Raw genomic sequence first — 17,340 nt, 5'->3', positions numbered from 1 at the left:
AATAGACTTCAGAATATGGTACATGGTCACCTATATTTATTTTAGGAAAAGTAGCAGTTTCCAAGATAGTTGACTACCTGAGGCACACAACAAGTCGTGGATCAGAAGACAGTGGTCTTGAAGAGCTGTGTAACATGCTTGATCCAGAGCAGAAGGACATCTCCATGGACCTTGAAACATATCATGCCATCATGAAGGAGTGGATTGAAGACTGCAAGAGGAAATGGTAATTGTTTTTTATCAATTTATCTCATAGAAGCTTCTGTGGAAACAGGAAAGTAGAAAGTTTTCCTGTGGCTTGTGTGTTCTGTACCTTGGAATTAGGGCATTGTGATCACAGGGTGGTTTTAGAATGAAAGGTTTCAAATATTACAAAGTTGGTAAGTGATTTTTTTTTTTTTTTTTTTTTTTTTTTTAATACTCTTGTATGTGATTTTTAATGCTTTCTCTTTCAGGGAAGATGGTACAACTGAGGAACCAACAGCAAGCATAGAAGACCTGGCATTTAAAGTACATAAAAACACGTTTGAAGGTGCAGACCATTTTATTCTGATTTTTATTCAGGAAACACTGCTTTCTTACTCCATAACCAAAACCAAATCTCTTTCAGTAAAAAGGACACCTGTCCGGATGAATGTTACATCAGGAAGCTTGGAAGCCTTTGGGGGTGATGTGTCTAAAGGAGACATGTAAGTTCATTTAAGCAATTCTTTCTGAGAATTCAGTACTCCTGCCTTTGGATTACCCAAGAAATTCCAAGAGCCACTAAAGCTGATGGAAGCTCTGCCAAGACAGTTTTCTGAAGCTAACACTGACCTCAGTCTGTGCAGAGTTTTGATGCTTTCACATTCTTCCATATAGATTCTGCTCAAACTGAAAAACATTCTAGTAATTTTCCCTACTGGTTTCTTAGTCCTTTTGTGTTCATTTACCATGTGAATTCTCTGTGGTTGGAGTTTTACTGGGAGAGGAAGTTATGTTTTTTCTTTTTTCTTTATAAGCTGTACCTCCTAAGTTAGCGTAACACTTCTAAGTTCTTAGGTGTTTGACAATAGAAGATATTTTCTCTTGAAAAATCTGATCCTTAGTTTTGCTTAGGTCATTTTTTAGTAATCATGACTCAGATTTGAATTTTGTTATTAAATGCTTTGCTATTAAGCACTAAGTTTCAAATATACATATATTTTCATTTTATGCATAGTCAAAATATTCAGATATACCTTCTGACACTTTCCTCTCATTCCTCAGAACCTCAAAAAGGTGATCCCTGTTAAAGTTTCAGTTGAAAGTGTAGGTGTGTGGTAGCTTAGGAGAAGTGAAAGGATCCAGAACTTAAGGAGTAAGTTAGAAGTATTAGCAATCACCTAAGAGGTGATTAGAAAAGGCTTAATTAAGATGCTGTCCTGCAGGCATGCAGAGGTGGCACTTGTCTGGTGGCATACTTCCATTGCAGGGAGGGGAAAAAAAACAAAACAATGATTAAAGACAAAACATTTCCTGGTGTTCATAGAATTGCAGAACTTATATTTTCGTTTAGAGCAAATGACTGTACAATGCAAAACTCCTGTGTGAGCTCTCCTCTTGCTTCTCTTATTGCTGTAGCACAATGTCCGGATTTAAAAAAAAAAAGTCTAAGTTAGAGACAGTGACCTATCTTGATCTTACCTGGTTTGTTACTGAAACAGGGAGACTTCAGACTTGATAACCTGTGTCGCAGACCTGCAGTACAACAACCAGAAGCTTCAGGAAGAGAACAACAAGCTGAGGCTTACACTGGAAGCTGTGGATGAGACCAACAATAAGTTATTGGCAGATAATGAGAATTTACATCAACAAATAAAAAGGTAGGAGACCTGGGCTACTGTGTAATGGCTGTGGGTGGACATATCTTCTACCAAGTGGTCTAGCCTTGCTTTATGCTTGTGGCCTCATTCATGCTTCATGCTAGCAACTTTCTTGACTTAATGCTGTGTCTGTAATATTTAACCCTCTTGCCCAATTGTTCTGCTCTGTACCTCCTAGTTCTTATAAAAACAGTCATTCATCTCATAGCCTGGTTCTTGCTTTGCATGTGTTATAGGCAAATGTTTAGGGTGAAGCAAAATCGTTGTGGGGTGGGTGGATGAAAAAGGGCTAATATTACCAAGGGAATAGCCCAGCACTGCAAGGTTTCCAGTCTTAGACCACTCTGCCAACCAGAGAGGAAATGAGTGTGTAAGAGCTATTTTGATAGTCCCTTGAGGAGCTAGAGTGAGTTGTCTCACTAGATCAGTATTGCTGCATCTGGGGGAACCATCAGTGCTGTGAACATAGGCCTATTTATACAGTGAGTTCATAATGTTCATCTCACCTACCTAATTCAAATGTGACATAGTTACATCAACTGCCAAACCATTCCCAGAGTCTTTGGGGAGATTAAGACAACAGTCCTGCAGCATAGCTGGTGTGGGACATGTACCCTTATACCAGACCACATGCTCCATGGTGTGCTGTACAGCCCATGGCTAGCCAGAAACAGGGCTTTGCCACACGGGTTAAATATACATAGATTGCGATATCTGATCAGGAAAACAATGATGCAGAGCTTATGCTTGAAAACTGAACTGAAATGGCTTCCCTAACTGCTAACAATGAAGTACTGTAAAGATGATTTATGTGCTCAAGTTAATCAGATATATGACTGTAGCAAGCTAGGTGGTTAGGTGGATACAAACAAAACCATGTTATCTTTGGTGCTATGCTTGTCTGGGTTTTCATCCCTTAATCTGAGTGTGGAAGGGGACTGATGAAATAGACAGTGAATCTGTAAGCCTTTAATTAACAGCACAGCCCATCATTTTTAAGTATCTTTGCCAAAGAGTAAGTCCCTGATGGCTTCTAAAAATGCTGTGTTCTTGGTGTTTCAAGCCTGATCAACAGCAACATGCTGTAGTTTAATTAGTTTTATTTCTCTACATGCAGTATCCAGCATTCTGTGCTAAAAGCCAAATCACTGGAAGAAGAACTAGAAGAAGCAAAAAACAACCTGAACCTGTTGGAAGAGAAGAGACAGCAGATTTTCTGTCAGAATAAACAGCTAGTAGGTGTTCTTACTTCTTAGCTTATGTTGAATAAGTTCTCATGCTTTGCTGTAGCAGTGGCATGACCACTCAGACCATAAAAAATCAGCAGTATGACCATGTCTGTACTCATAGGTACTGGGGCTTGAAATATGATTTATTAGTGTTAGGAAAGTATCGTGAAGTTTTCGTATGGAACTATTGTCTATTACAATGAAGAAAACAACTAAAAGGGCCAGTCTACCATGGAAACTGATCTTGCTTTTCGTTATGACAACAGCTCTCACACCACCATCATTGAGCTTTGTCTGATTTGAAGTTGGTAGTGTTCTGTCAGAAATTCAAGTGCTGCACATGACTGCTTTTTTAGAACCAGCAGGACAGAAAGCTTGGTTTAGATACCTGCACAAAGAAGTTGTTTTCCAAAACCTCCCTAGGCTTACTGGAGTTATCCACATGGGCTGGCAGAAGTGACAAGGCTGTTCTAGGCTGACAGCCAGAAGCCATGCAGCATGCTTGGCATCTCTCCTTTGAGGCATGAGGTGCCTACACAAGGGTATCTGAATTGTACCTCAGGTGTAGTAAAGGAGTAGTAAAGCCAATGTGACTGTAAGATTCATAAAGCAGCATGGTAACAACATTGCTGCTGCTGTAGCAGGTGCTGTCAGATGTGAGAGCATATGCTGTCTGGAAAACATATGTTTGTGTTGCTGCTATGTGTGCTGTTCATGCTACAGTGGTATCTCTGTGTCTTGCTGTGTGGGCATAGGCTGTAAATGGGTGTTCCATGACTTGGTGTGCTGCCGATGTGGACTATTTAGAAACCAGGAAAGCCTTTCATGCAGAGCAAGAACATAAGATTTGATGCTATTTTTGATCTATTGTGCATACGTTTTTGATTGTTTTGATTTAATTTTGGGTTATACACCTAATTCCCCTTTTGTGAAGGAGATGGGAGGGAGAAATATTATGAGGAGTCTTGTAGTTCTGCTTACAAGTAACGTAGTAACTGTTCCCTGAGCTGTGGAGGCACTGAATGGGATACTACTACTGTTCTTCCTTTGCAGTGGTGGCGGGCAGTACAAAGTACAGCGTGGCGCACAAGCTTTTCAGACTTACCTGAACTTGCACGTAATTAGCCTTGCTTACTCTGAGTCCGAATACATCCTTCCTATTGTCTAGTGGTCTGAGTTTTATTCTAATATGAAATATTGGGGTCAAGCCCTGAATTTTGGAAGTGTAGTATCAGTGAGAGCTCATGAACTGCACCGGTTTCAAAACTCCCCATTCAGCTTCACTCTCTGAAGCAAAGGAATGCAGCACAACAGCTTTGTACTGGGCCTTGTGTGTTTGTGCTCTGCTTTTTGTCTCAGTTTGGCTTTGAATGTTGAATCTGATGTGCTAAAAATGACTACTGTCTCTTTTTGTCTGTTTGTTTTCCATTAACAAACCTCATTAGGAAAAAGAAAATCAGTCTCTCGTCATCAAAATGGCTTCTCTTCAGGAAGAGGTAAAATAAATCATGGCTTTGCAAGTACATCTTCTTGTTGAGCTAAAAGCTTACCACTAAGAAATGAAGTGTTCCTCTGACTTTGAAGCCTGATATGCTTGTTAGGTTATCAAAATATCTGATGTTCAACAAGAATGGCTTACCATAATACACTCTATCTTGAAGTTGCACTGTGCTTTTAGACTTTCCATTTGCTGGGCAAGAAAGGATATGAGGCTGAGGAAGTGTAGGGGACAGGATTAAAGCAGCTTTTATTTTTCCCTCTTTCAAAGCTAGATAGATTAAACTCTTAACTATTTTTAGTTAACACAACTATGAATACAATAACTCTATAATGTTTCAATCTCTAGCTAACCCTTTCTCACTTGATATTCACTTCTGTTTCCCTCCGGTAAGATCCAAAGGAGATGTTCTGCATTTCTAAAGAAATGCAGTGGCCGGGGGGCTCCAATCAGAGAGAGACACATTATTGGCCAAGGACCTACAGCAGGCTACCAGAGCTCTCTAAGCTTTCTGTTTGTTTGTGGCCCTTTTCAGGGGGAGCTGTTTGGTTTTACTTTCTCTTATTTATTTCAGTGAAGTAAGTATTCTATAAAGCAGTTATCATCAGATAATGAAATGTTTTAATACTAGCTTACAGCCTGCACTTTTACAGTATTTAAGATGAGAGTAGAGAAACAGATTAAATCATAAGAAGCAATGAAAAGAATCTTCTCAGGGATTCAGGAATCTATTGTCATATAACAATGTAGGAGCCATTGTTTGTTGCATGCTTACCATGTTTAGAATATTAGTCTTTCCCAAATACAACTATCTCAATAGCTATTGATTGACAGCCTAGTTCCAAAAACTAATATTCAAGTGGTGGGCCTGAAAGCTTTTCTTTTGCTTTGCAGTTCTACTAGTGCTTTAAATCAAGTTCTGAGATTCTTCACTTTCAGTTCAAACAGTGTTCTGGAGAAATGGAAAGAAATGGAGGAGAAACTGTTTAGGTGGGGCAGACTTAGGTCACCTGGATGAGAAAAGGAATCCTTAGAAATGTATTGGAGATGCTAGTGTTACCAAATTGTATCCTTACAATTTCACCTTTCAACCAAAAGCTTGTCTACAGTGCAGGCATGCTTTAAGATAGAGCTCATGTTATTCTAAAAAAATATATGTATAAATATATATATATATTTTTTTTTTCCTTGGACTTGAGCTTTAATTCTTGTTCTTCTGTGATCTGCGTTTTCATAATCTGAGTAAGTCCTATTGTCCAACATGTTTGCAGCATGAAACCTTTATTTTGAAAGGTATAGAAACATGAGGGAAAGTAGGACAAGAAGGCTTTTATGTGAGTAAATGTCATCACTGCTTTAGAGTAGGCAGTATCTTGGGGGTGGAGATGTCATTATTCCTAGTTTCATCAAGGAGAAGCTGTCAATCGATTCAGCTGTGCCTAAACATTCTGTATGTTGTTCAGAATATTAGGAGTAGCATGGACGCTGATGGACTTCAAAAGAAGATTTTGGAGCTGTCTAAAAACGCAGCGGAGCTTCAAGTAAGCACTCTAACTCCAGGAGATGTGGACAGGCTATAGCTTACTCAGGTTTAGTGGGGGAAATTTCTTCCACTGGAAGGTAGGCAATGCTGAACCAATCTGTGCTAAAGAACTGTAGTGCAGTCATAGCTGGGCCAGTATGACAGCTTTGATAGAGAAAGTTGCAACCTGGAGATTAAAAACTGGGCCAATATAGGCAATCCACACTTCTCATTCTTCCCTCAAAGTCAAGCATTTAGGAAACCCTTTCCCCACTGAGGAGATATATTAGGAAACTGTACTTTGGCTGATGTTGCTGTAACTATTAGCCTGGGCAGATGAGGGGAAAAGATGTGACTGATAGCTTAGGATGTTTTCACTTTTAACTGGGTGCAAGGTTTGAACTCTGAAACACTCCATGCGAAGTGTTCAAAAGAAGAATCTGATTTTTCTACACAGTATATTAATGTCATTTTTTTATTTCCAAGTACGAGATAGCAATAAAATTGTATTATACTGCATGCTGATAACTACTTGTTGTTCTCTTTGTTCTTCAGATTCAAGCACATATCTATGAGAGCACTGTGGTGAATAAAGAGGCTAGCTTAATACAGGTTAGTTGCTTTTACTTCATTGCTGTCGTTACTTTCATGACTGAAAAATGTGGAGTATGTGGTGCTTTTATTTCTAATGTTCTCACATAACAGAACCTGATCCTATAAATGTTTTCAAAGTAGGCGAGATCTGCTTTAGGACCTGGTTATGAGTCAGCATAATTAACGGCTTCTAGAACTTGCTTTTGTTTTGAAAAAATAAAATAAAAATTCAGAACCCTTAAAAACAGATCAAACTTTAAAACCTCAGAAAAATGTACAAAAACTTCTGAAGACTACTTCCTTCACCAAATGGTAAAAGAATCTACCTGCAGATGATCCTTTCCCCTCATGTATTTCACTTAAATTACTACATTTTTGTGTTAAAGTAAAAATGGTGATCCTGAACCCAATGGAAAAGCAAATCTGTTCTCAGTATTGACATGTGTACTCTTCAGGCCTAGATAACTACACTTCTGATGCTTTTTGAACTTGTATTTTGTACTAAAATACAAGAACACAAGACCACATAAGGGTTTTGGCAGTTTTGGACTCATGAACTGTGCAAACAGCCTTCTAGATTAATGAAGCTTCCATTTAGTAGAAGATGGCTTAAGTCAGCTGACAAAATATTTGACTGTCAGGCTTTCTGCAAAAATGAGTGCAGTTTGAAACTTAAATAGTGACAAAACAGAAAAACTTGCATGTGATCCAGACGATAATTTTATAGCTGATAAATTGGTCTTTTTTTTTTTTTTTTTCCTTCCAGAAGCAGATTAATAGCTTTTATTTCCTCCTCCTTGAATGATTATGACATTTTGTGGCCCCTGTAGAATGCTGTTTTCCAATGCTTATTTAGTCTATTGACTGGAAGGGAATTTTTAATGCAGTCTACTGAAGTGCATGTTCTTGTAGGTCAAGGTGACTGGCTTGCATAATCTTGAAGAAACTAGTGTGGAAAACTTCATTTTGATTGTTTGCGTTAGGATCAGTGGGACTAGTGTTTACTTGTAAGCTTTAAATAAATAAATTCTCATAGCTCTTCATCCAAAGAGACTAGATAGGATTGATAGCCACCAAAAACTAATACAGTGACATTTCTGGTTTTGGCCCGGGACTGCAGAAGGTATGTAAAGACGGAAAACGCTTAATAAAGACAAAGGAAAAAATGAAGTTTGTGTTAGATGCTTGACCTGTGGTACTGAAGTCTTTGCCAGGACTGGAAACTTGACTCTAACTTCATTTTTTCCCTCTATATCCACTTAGTTTTCTGTCTGTTTCATCTCTTTCAAAAGTCTCAAATCTTTTTAAAGAGGAAGATTAGAAGGGGTGAGAAGATAAAGCTCGGTGGTCTTGTGAGGATCCAGGAGTTGGACTTGATGATCCTTGTGGGTCCCTTCCAACTCAGCCTCTTCTGTGATTCTGTTAAGTTGGTATTTTCTCTAAGAAATGCTCTGCTTGTCTGATTAACAAATTCTATTGTAATAGAATAACATGACTGAAGCCCATTGCTAGTTCATGAAGCTAAGAAAACTACTATTACCAATTTGTCTTGCCATGAGGTTGATATGTTCTCTATCAGCCCTTTCACTAGGTACAGTTTAATCTGACGTTCTACTCTCTACGCCCTTAATCATACAAGCTAATGAGAGTAAACTTGGAGAATACTGCAACTAGTTTTAGGATTAAAACTCATGCCAGGCATTTTACAGTTCAGGTTTTCAACTAAAAGTAGAGTTTCTGTCTAGCCTGCTACAGCCAGTACAGAAACAAGATGGGGGGACCGGGGGGGGGGGGAGAACAACAACAACAACAAAAAAAAACACTAAATAAACTGAAATGCAGCACCTAGGAGTTTTCCTTTCCCTTAAATTCTGTAAAAAAAAAAAGGTCTTCTGAGTGCTTTCTGCTAGACAGTATGTGAAGCAAATTTTTTTCAGCCTGCTGCAGTTGTATAGGATTGAGTATAGTATTACGGCAGTTGCAAAGCATCTCAGTCACAAATATTACAAATGCAATTCAATGTGTTAGTATTCAGGTTGTATGCTTTAAAGTTTCTTTTCTCCACAATCTTTGCAGAAGGAGCAGGACATCAAAGAACTGAAATTAACCATTGTGGAGTGTTCCTCAATAATAGAGGTATGGGAATGGTCTTATTTTTTGACTGACCAGGCAGTGGGTATATGCATATTCTGTACTTATTCTGCAGAACTGACTAACTCTCTAACTAGATGTGATATATTTTAGACTCTGAGGGCAGAAAAAAATAACTTACTGGAGAATATGCGACACATGCAGCAAGAGTTGATCTCGTGAGTATTGTGAGCATGTTCCAGGAAACATACATAGTTCATTAAAAAGTAAAAAGGACTGACTTTATTTTTTCCTGCTTTCTTCAGAAATGGTTTAAGCTTCCCAGTGATGTATAAATTTAATGGCAGTGTTCCTGAAGGAATGAATTCGCTTCACTGTGAACTGGAACTTGCTCAGTCTTCTGAGGTACAAATCAAAAATCCTATTGATTGTTATTCTAGTTGTCTTGCATCTGTAAATGAAAAACAAAGATTTTTCCCTGCAGATTGTTAGATAATCCCAGTGTTAGGATTCATTAGTCCTAGCATGCAAGCACATAACATGAGGCTTACAGTGTTGTTCCATGTGTACTGGAGAAAGTCCAGATAAAAACAAAGCAAGAACTTGCAGATCTAAATCTGAAAGAGCTAGGGTCAATTATTTAGATGAACAAAAGATGGCAGAAGAACAGAGGGGATAAATCTACAAATATGCAAGAGTCTATTATTACACTGAAAAAGATAATGGTCTGTTTCTTGTACTGCATACAATGGACACAAAAAATGGCTTTCAATTGCAGAAGGAGAGACTTTTTTCCTTGAAATCTATTGTGGCAAAAAAACAAAATAAGCACTGAGTAAACATCTGAGAAAGTTGTAGAGCCTTCATCTTATTTATTATTTAGAAACTCTGACAAACATCTATTTACAGGTACCATTCCCTTGTCCCCCAACAAGAACAATGGGCCTTAATCTCTGTCTGTGCTTTTTTTTTTTTTTTTGAGGTCTTTTGGTAGTTACTTAAAAGAGAGCAGGAGAGGCATTCTTCATAAAAGCCTGGCACAGGCTGATGGAATCTTAATGCTGCAGTTAAGCCTGTTGGTTTGGAGTTGTAGCGTCCCATGTCCTCTGCAGTTCCTAGATAGTAACCATACATTTGGTCAGAAACAATTCACGTGATGCTGGAAGTTTGGTCTCCCCTGCAGATGCAAATTGTTCAGCAGAACTGATCAAAAATAAAATCACTGCAACAGCACGCTTTTTTTTTCTTCTTCTTAGATTTCCTCATACTGCTATATACTTTTGTGTTTGGTGCGTTTGCAAAGAGGTAGCATCTGAAGAAGAAAATCCTTGGTGGGACTGAAAATGCAGGCCCAGAAATGAAAGGTCTATCTTGTGAGGCAGATTCTGTTTCAAAATTAATGTATTGTCACCTATTACAGCTGCAGTGAGTCACTGTGTCTACCTCTCAAATACTGTAGGGAGACACAATTCCACTAAATCACTTGTAAAGCCAAGTTAGTGCTCTGTTTATTCTTCCCTTAGTAAAGCCTACTCCAAATAAGGATACCTAATTTTTGACTTCCTCTTGCCTACTTCTGACGTGAAAATTTGCATTGGATCACTCAGGAACTTGGCTTGCCTTTAAAAATATATATATGTATATATATCTCCATGACAAGATGGTTTTGAAAAGCTCTTACAAGCTAAAGGTTTCAGTAGCTCTGACCTTCTGGTAAATACAATGCAGGGATATTTTGGAAAAGTCTAAATGTCACTGATACCGGTCTGTAATAAGATGCCAAAATAAGCTAGCTGTCTCTTCTCTCTCTTGAAAGATTACCAAGGCTGAATGGATGTCCCTGGATGAAACACTGGACCGTGAAGTACTGTTCTTACTTCAGGGACCTGAATATGCGGGAGAAAAATTTAAGGCTGTTATGCAAAACCTGGTCAGTGGCATAGCTTATGTGAATAATGATGTAGTCTGTTGTCAGCTTTTTAATTAGGGCCTCCCCAAACATTAATAATTGGCTCATGTTTACTCTTTTTGGGGGGGGGGGGAAGAACAGCTTCTTAGGTGGTGGAGGTGGGGCATATTTACCCTAACAGTATCAGTTGGCATCCCATCTACCACTGTATCAGATAGTGCTGCCCAGAATTACCTATTTCAGATTAGTGTTAGAAATGCCAGGGTTTGATTTTTAATTTTAATTTAATTTTATCTTATTTTGCAGCAAGAGGAAACCTCTGAAGTGGAGGAACTTGTCATGACGTCTTTACAATGGATAGAAGATCCTGATGTGAACATGCAGCAGGCCTGGGAAAGAAAACTTGTAGTAAGTAACTCTTTTTCTGAAGCTATTTTCTGACGTACCCGCCTAAAGTCTTTGCACAGTCCCAGTATCTTACTGTTGCGTGCTATGTGTGTTACTTGAGGTCATAACAGTCCATTTGTGGGTTAGATATGGCTGTATAGAGAAGTATCTCTTGTTATAATTTTATTTTTTTGGGGGGGAGGGGGGAGATAATAGCTCTTAGCTTAAGTGCTTTTCCTGCCTTATCTAGTGCAACCTAGCACTTTGATTAACTTATCGCTTTGATAAAGCTATGCTTGAAGGAAAGGGTAGATGAAGCAAGTAGGTTTGAAAAAGAAAATGAGGTCAGATGACAATTAAGCTTTTCTGCCCACTGTGTGAAACTTGTTTCTCAAGCACTAGTTTTTTTTTCCCATGTTCTGTTTGACTACTGCAATGGATGGTTCCTCCAATAGGAGGAGCAGGAAGGAAGGGTTTTTAAACAGTTTCTCAAATCAGTCCTATCACTAGGTTTGCCTTTTTTGAAAGACAAAGTGTTTAGCTCTTGCTGGATATGCCTCAAGAATGGTTATTACAAAAATATTTTATACTTCATCTTGCATAATGTATGCTTGTGCTCAAAGTAACTGTGGCAAGAATAACTTCCTCATGTAAGCAGCAGTCTGTGGATACTGCTTAACCGTCTTGCTCTTGTTTGCTCGCTGCACCTCACTCACACTCCCACCATTTTCCATGTAATAGCAGTTTCTCAAATGGTCATCTTACTCATAGCTTTGTCTCTCTATTTTTTTTTCCTTTTTTTCTGGTTTTAAATCCTGAAAGCTTCCCCTGGGAGAAGGTGCCAGAGTCTCATTTTATTCACCCCAGCATGTCTCTAAGTCAAATCAAGGAAACTGCTGTCTTGTGCACTGTTATAACTTTTTTTATATTTAAAGACTTCCTCCTTCAAAACTTCACATCTGAAAGATACCGGTTACCTTATCATTCATGCCAAAGCTGTATTCCTATTAAACAAGTAAAGTTGAATTTTTTTGGTATAAGTGTTGGCTGTGGGAAATCCCATTCTCTCTCCTAGAGTGATGCAATTGGAAACTAAGCTAGCAAAGGTTCAAGAAAGAAATATTTTAAAAATAAAAGGTCCTGTGATTCTTGAACATTGGGGTTGGGAATTGTCTTCTTGTTAAGTGTATTGTCTTCATCTACCTGGAAAAAGATGGATGTGGGTGAAATATGTTATAGGGAGTTAAACAACAAGGTAGCTTCTTGTAGTCTTACGGAAAGTTTTTTTGTGGAAATATAAATGAAATCTTGGACTATGCAGTGGAACTTGAAGCCTAACACTTTTTTTTTTTTTCCCCTCACCCTCTATATTCTGTAAAATATATTATGGGCGTGTTTTGCTGGTTCATTTTAAATCATGCCCAAAGTAAATTTTAATTGAGCCTGTGTTTTTCTATGTACATACATAAGCATATATGTAGATGGTAGCAGTAAAAACTTTTTGCCCCTTTCCTGCTGGAAGATAACTGTGCTACACTGTACATGTGCCCTGATAAGCCTGTGCCACTTGTGCGTCAAAACTATGGTATTTCTAACAGCAGCTGCTGACTGCCTTGGCTGAGAAACTTATCTTCAGGATGTGGGCATTTGCACGTGGTCACATCCCATGTCATTCCAGTAAACCTATCTAGTGAAGCAGTTGAGGCTCTTTTCTATGGTGTGATACTTGATGTGCTACATTTCTTTTGTTGAAGCTCATGAACAACATTAAACTCTAATTTACAAAGAAATAACATGTCCTACATCTGTAGGATCATTTCTCCCCTTCAAATTAATATAACATCATAGAAATGGGATCTGTAGTTAAGCATTCTTTATAAGCTGAGGCCTCCATTTTGCACATTCAGTTGAATTATGTCAGAGAAAAAGGCTATTTTTATTTCACAATACTTTATATTGCAAATCACTGTTCAGAGAAACACAGACGATGCAACATCACTTAAAGTTTCATTTTTTATTTTTTTGTAAATCATCTTCTCCTTTTTCCTTTTCCAAATCAGAGGTGAAATTGGAAGTCTTTGTCACAGGAGTCATTCCTTGGATAGACTTAACCTACTAGAGACATGACAAAATGAAATGGGAACTTTATTGTGGTGGGTTGTTCCCACACACACACTTCAGCAGTAATATGCATTCAAATCAGTTCCAATGGACTTAACTGTATGTTGAAGAAGAGGTCATAGAAATTTAGATCATCAGTTCTAGGGATTTCTGCAAGATGGTCATTATTAAAACTTTCCCTTACAAAGTATGTTTTTGTTGTTGGGCATCTTTCTAAAGGAAGTTTTTACAACTTCCTTGTGAACCATGTAATCCTCTGCCACTCTTAGTGTCTGCTTACTATAAGTGCTAGTTAACCATATATTAATTTTGCTATCTGTACACCCTAGATTGGAAACAAAGGCTGAGTGTGGTTTCTGTCTTAGAAGTAACTTTTTTTTTTTTGTTTTGAAAAAAAAGTAGAAGCTGTTTGCCAAGCTGAACTGGGATACAGAATGCTTCGGATTTCTTGTTCAAAAAAAAAAAAAAAAAAAATTACTGCTCTGAAAGTACTAATGCTTGGCAGGAGCCTAGCCTGTCTGTCCCCGCATCCCATCAGTTCTAGAAGTGATAAAGCACAGGTCTGAAGGTTAGGTTTTGTCAATTCTCCTCTGCATTATTGCTGGCAGTGTTGGGTGATGATACAGTGAAGCAGGGAAATCAGTTCAGTGTGTAATTCAGGGCTCTGGTTTACTCTCTGTCTCTGCTCCTCATCTAACCAGGTGGCAACTCGATTTCAAAATTCCACAGGTTCTCAAGCAAGAGCTAGGGGAAAAAAGACATCTTTGGATACAGAAACTTCACCTCTTGGAAAAATACAAAGAATCTCTAGATAAGGATTTTATTCGAATGGCAAGCAACCTGAGGCGAAACAGGACAGAGCAACTTCACCTAAGGAAAGAGCTCTCTGCCAGGTATCCCTTTAAAGCAGATGTGTTTCATTTGTTTGTTTAAATTGTGTTGTGGAACAAAACTTACTGAATTCTGAAGGCCACCCCCACCCTTTTTTTTTTTTTTTTCCATGGAGGAAATCTGTTGTTTTAGTGTAATGTTATGCTAAACCCAGATCCATTCTCCATGTGGGAGTTAAGGCTTGTGTATGAAGTGACATATGAGCTTGGAGATGTCTCTGAAAACACCAGGGAAGACCACAAACTGAACAGTTAAAAGTGGGTAAAGGGGGTAGGAATGCTGCCTATCTAGCAGGTACAACCATTAAATAAACTGCTGGTTGTGTGTGAAGCTGAAGATCTGTAAAATACATACATCTGGGTATTGGTGTTTCTAGCATTACTGCAGCTATACTGTTGAGAAACCGAGACAGTGAGTTACCTCATTATATATGAAAATATAACTCTAAATCTGAGTTTATTAGCCCATAGTTCCTGCTGGGAGTTTTGATGTTGCTGTCTTTTGCTGCCATATTTGTAGATGTAAACTCTTGTCCTTCTTCCCTCCCACCTCTCCTAGACATTCAGGAAAGTAGCTAGTCAAGTTAGGGTTTTTGTTTGTTTTTCCAGAACAATTGATCTGAATGTCTTTTTTCAACCTAGACTTACTCATAGTGTCAGCTTTACACCATCCTACACTAAACTGTAAATTTTTGCATGCTTGCCCTTACTTGGGATCAGGGTGCAAGTAGATTACTAGGGCTTTGCATCCCTGAGAGCTAACACAGAGCAGTCACACTGCTCTTTTACATTACTTATATTCAACTCACATTGTTAATGTAGACCTCCCACCTGCTTTTCCTTCAGTCAGAAAAGAGCTGATAAAAATACTGACAGCTTGGTTTCTTGATTCTCACTGCATTACCACTCTTTGTGGTGATAGCAACAAGGAAAAATAAAAACATATAAAAGTTAGAGAATAAGTGGGCATGGGTTGTTTTGCAGTGAAAAAGAACAGGTTTCTCAAAAGCAATCATGTTTAGCACTGGTCCTGTGGTATGGCATCTGCTCACTGTCAAGTGAAATACCATCTGAATCACTTGGAAACTAATTAGCTGTGTACCTGTAGTCATAACTCCATTTTTTATTTTGCCAGGACAATTGACTCAATATTCAGTTATTTTGACCAAACTGGAAAATTTTTTCACAACTTAGTCAACTAAGCTTTTTATCTGGTGTCTCTAGGTAATCTCCAAGCTTCCACTATGGTACCCAGCTGTCTGGGGATGGCACAGACCTTTCACTGCTTAGCTAGGAAGAAACCAGGGAAAACCTCCATTCCCTTCCTACTTCCAGGGCTGCTGGAGGGAGAAAACTTGTCTGACTACCAGGTTAAATTGTTCTTGCGAAGTGCAAACTCCCTGGTGCTGGAGCATGGGGAGCCATGACGTGTGATGGCTGAATATGGTCCTTAATGCACATCTCAACAGCTAGTGTGTGTCATCTCCCAGGCATGCCTGCTCTAAAATGTCAGTAACGGATTGTGGTTTGTGCTCTTGCAACCTGCAGACAACGTGAGATAGAAACTGTCAAACAGTTGCAAGAAGAAGCTGCTGGCCAGGCAGAAGCCCTTGGTTTAGAGCTGCAGAAAGCTACAAAGCAGCTTGAGGATGCTAGCAAACAGGTAAGAGAGGACCTAGTTTATTCTACACAGAAAAAAAGCAAGCAAATGCAGAATGCTACATACAATGCATTGCTGCTCTTGAGAAAGGAAATTGTGTGTTCGGAATGGAGTGCCTCATTGCAAAAGTGGAACCAGCAGAGGAAGTAAAATTTGAGGGGGTGGTGACAACAGTTTGCTGATGAAAGAGGCAGCATTGCATATTTGTGGTGGCTTAAAAAAAAGAAAAGAGAAAGCCAAAAATAGCTTCCATACACAGTCCACCCCAACTGTAAAAATGCAGAAGTTCAGAGGGAGCTTTATCACTTCCTGAGAGAGAACAGATGCAGTTCAGTTTCATTTACATGAAATGTAGTCTCCTTGTATTAACCAGGCTGATTATTTTTATTTATTTTTCCTCCTCTTTTTTTTTTTTCTAAATATTGTTTCTTGCTTAGGCAAAGGATCAAGTTGAAGCCTTTCACTCTGCTTGTGAGGAAGCCGCATCCTTAAAATGCAAGTTAGAGGAAGCCATTTCTGAGCAGCAAAATCTCAGGGATGTGAATGCAGCTTTAACAAGCACTTGCCAGTTGCTTCAAGAAAAGGTGGAAGAGCAGAAAAGTGAGTAACTCTTGGCAATGTACCAGCATTCGCTCTTGCATGGGCAAATCCTTAGCTGATTATTTGTGGCGAAGGGGAATAAGGCTGACCTGTGGGTCACCCGGTGGTAAAATGGTCTGTGAAAGTGTGTCAGGTGGGATTCCCACAAGTGGCTGTTGGGCTGTGCTGCAGCTGCAGACTCCTAAAACAATCTCCTGCCATATGAAGAAGGTTTAGTAACTCTATGGATAGATAGCACTTCTTTACTGAAGGTGCTGTTCGCATACCTGAGTAGCCCACCTTACTCCTAACGGTCTAAGCTTTCTGTACCGAGGAGACTTGATTTTTATGCTCTACATTCCTCTTACTGTTTGGATTTGCTCTGTGTACCTAAATAACTGTGTGGTATGCAAAAGCTGCTTTCTTTGGTGGAAAGCAATAGTGTTATTGCATTGTGCATGTGCAACTTCTGCTGTGGAACCATGAAAACTTCATACTACATCTTCCTTGCTTGCGCAAAAGGCTGGACACTTACATAAGGTAATGGCTTAATTACATCACGTGGATTTTTTCTTCTAAATGCTGAAGAACCTATTGCTGCTGGGGAGAACAGCTGACTGCTTTTAAGCCCACTGAACATTTGGCATCAGGCATCCATTTCCAAATGCAATGCACAATATAATTTATGATAGGCAAAAAGCTTAAGGGATGTGTGTGTTTTAAACACATTTCAGTGAAACTACAATTTGTCTTGTAGAAAAACTACGTTGATTCCTATGCCTTAGCTCTATGGTACTGATGTGGCAACCAGAGCCCCAGGCTGTGCTTGCTGACTTGTGACCAATGTTTTGGCATTGTCTGCACGTGTATGTTTATGTTCCTTTCATGTCTACTGTTTTCTTCAAACTGTGGGGTGTCTTTTTTAGCAAGAGTCATGGCAATGGAAATGTATTTTCCTCACCTCTGAATTCATAAAGCACTTCTGCAAAGCAAGCTAGCATCAATCAAAAGAGAGA

The 17,340-nt window shown here is 38.9% G+C and overlaps 1 protein-coding gene across 5 annotated transcripts in view; it reads left to right on the top strand.

The window, feature by feature from the left end:
* The window catches only part of IRAG2 (inositol 1,4,5-triphosphate receptor associated 2), a 41,021-nt gene that overhangs the window by 4,443 nt on the left and 19,238 nt on the right, over positions 1-17,340 (top strand). For all 5 annotated transcript variants that reach the window (XM_013102907.5, XM_038187632.2, XM_038187526.2 and 2 more), the window contains exons 4-19: positions 46-226; positions 456-532; positions 611-689; positions 1,686-1,844; positions 2,962-3,079; positions 4,519-4,569; positions 6,035-6,112; positions 6,649-6,705; positions 8,764-8,823; positions 8,932-8,996; positions 9,084-9,183; positions 10,595-10,708; positions 10,994-11,095; positions 13,925-14,088; positions 15,634-15,748; positions 16,183-16,345. In XM_013102907.5, the coding sequence (XP_012958361.1) occupies positions 46-226; positions 456-532; positions 611-689; positions 1,686-1,844; positions 2,962-3,079; positions 4,519-4,569; positions 6,035-6,112; positions 6,649-6,705; positions 8,764-8,823; positions 8,932-8,996; positions 9,084-9,183; positions 10,595-10,708; positions 10,994-11,095; positions 13,925-14,088; positions 15,634-15,748; positions 16,183-16,345 (1,683 nt within the window). The remainder of the gene's footprint in view (positions 1-45; positions 227-455; positions 533-610; positions 690-1,685; positions 1,845-2,961; positions 3,080-4,518; positions 4,570-6,034; positions 6,113-6,648; positions 6,706-8,763; positions 8,824-8,931; positions 8,997-9,083; positions 9,184-10,594; positions 10,709-10,993; positions 11,096-13,924; positions 14,089-15,633; positions 15,749-16,182; positions 16,346-17,340) is intronic.

This window comes from Anas platyrhynchos, chromosome 1 (assembly GCF_047663525.1).
Source record: "Anas platyrhynchos isolate ZD024472 breed Pekin duck chromosome 1, IASCAAS_PekinDuck_T2T, whole genome shotgun sequence".
In the NCBI taxonomy this organism is placed as follows: domain Eukaryota; kingdom Metazoa; phylum Chordata; class Aves; order Anseriformes; family Anatidae; genus Anas; species Anas platyrhynchos.
Note: the sequence above shows the minus strand (reverse complement) of the source record. Positions and strands in the feature narration are given on the sequence as shown.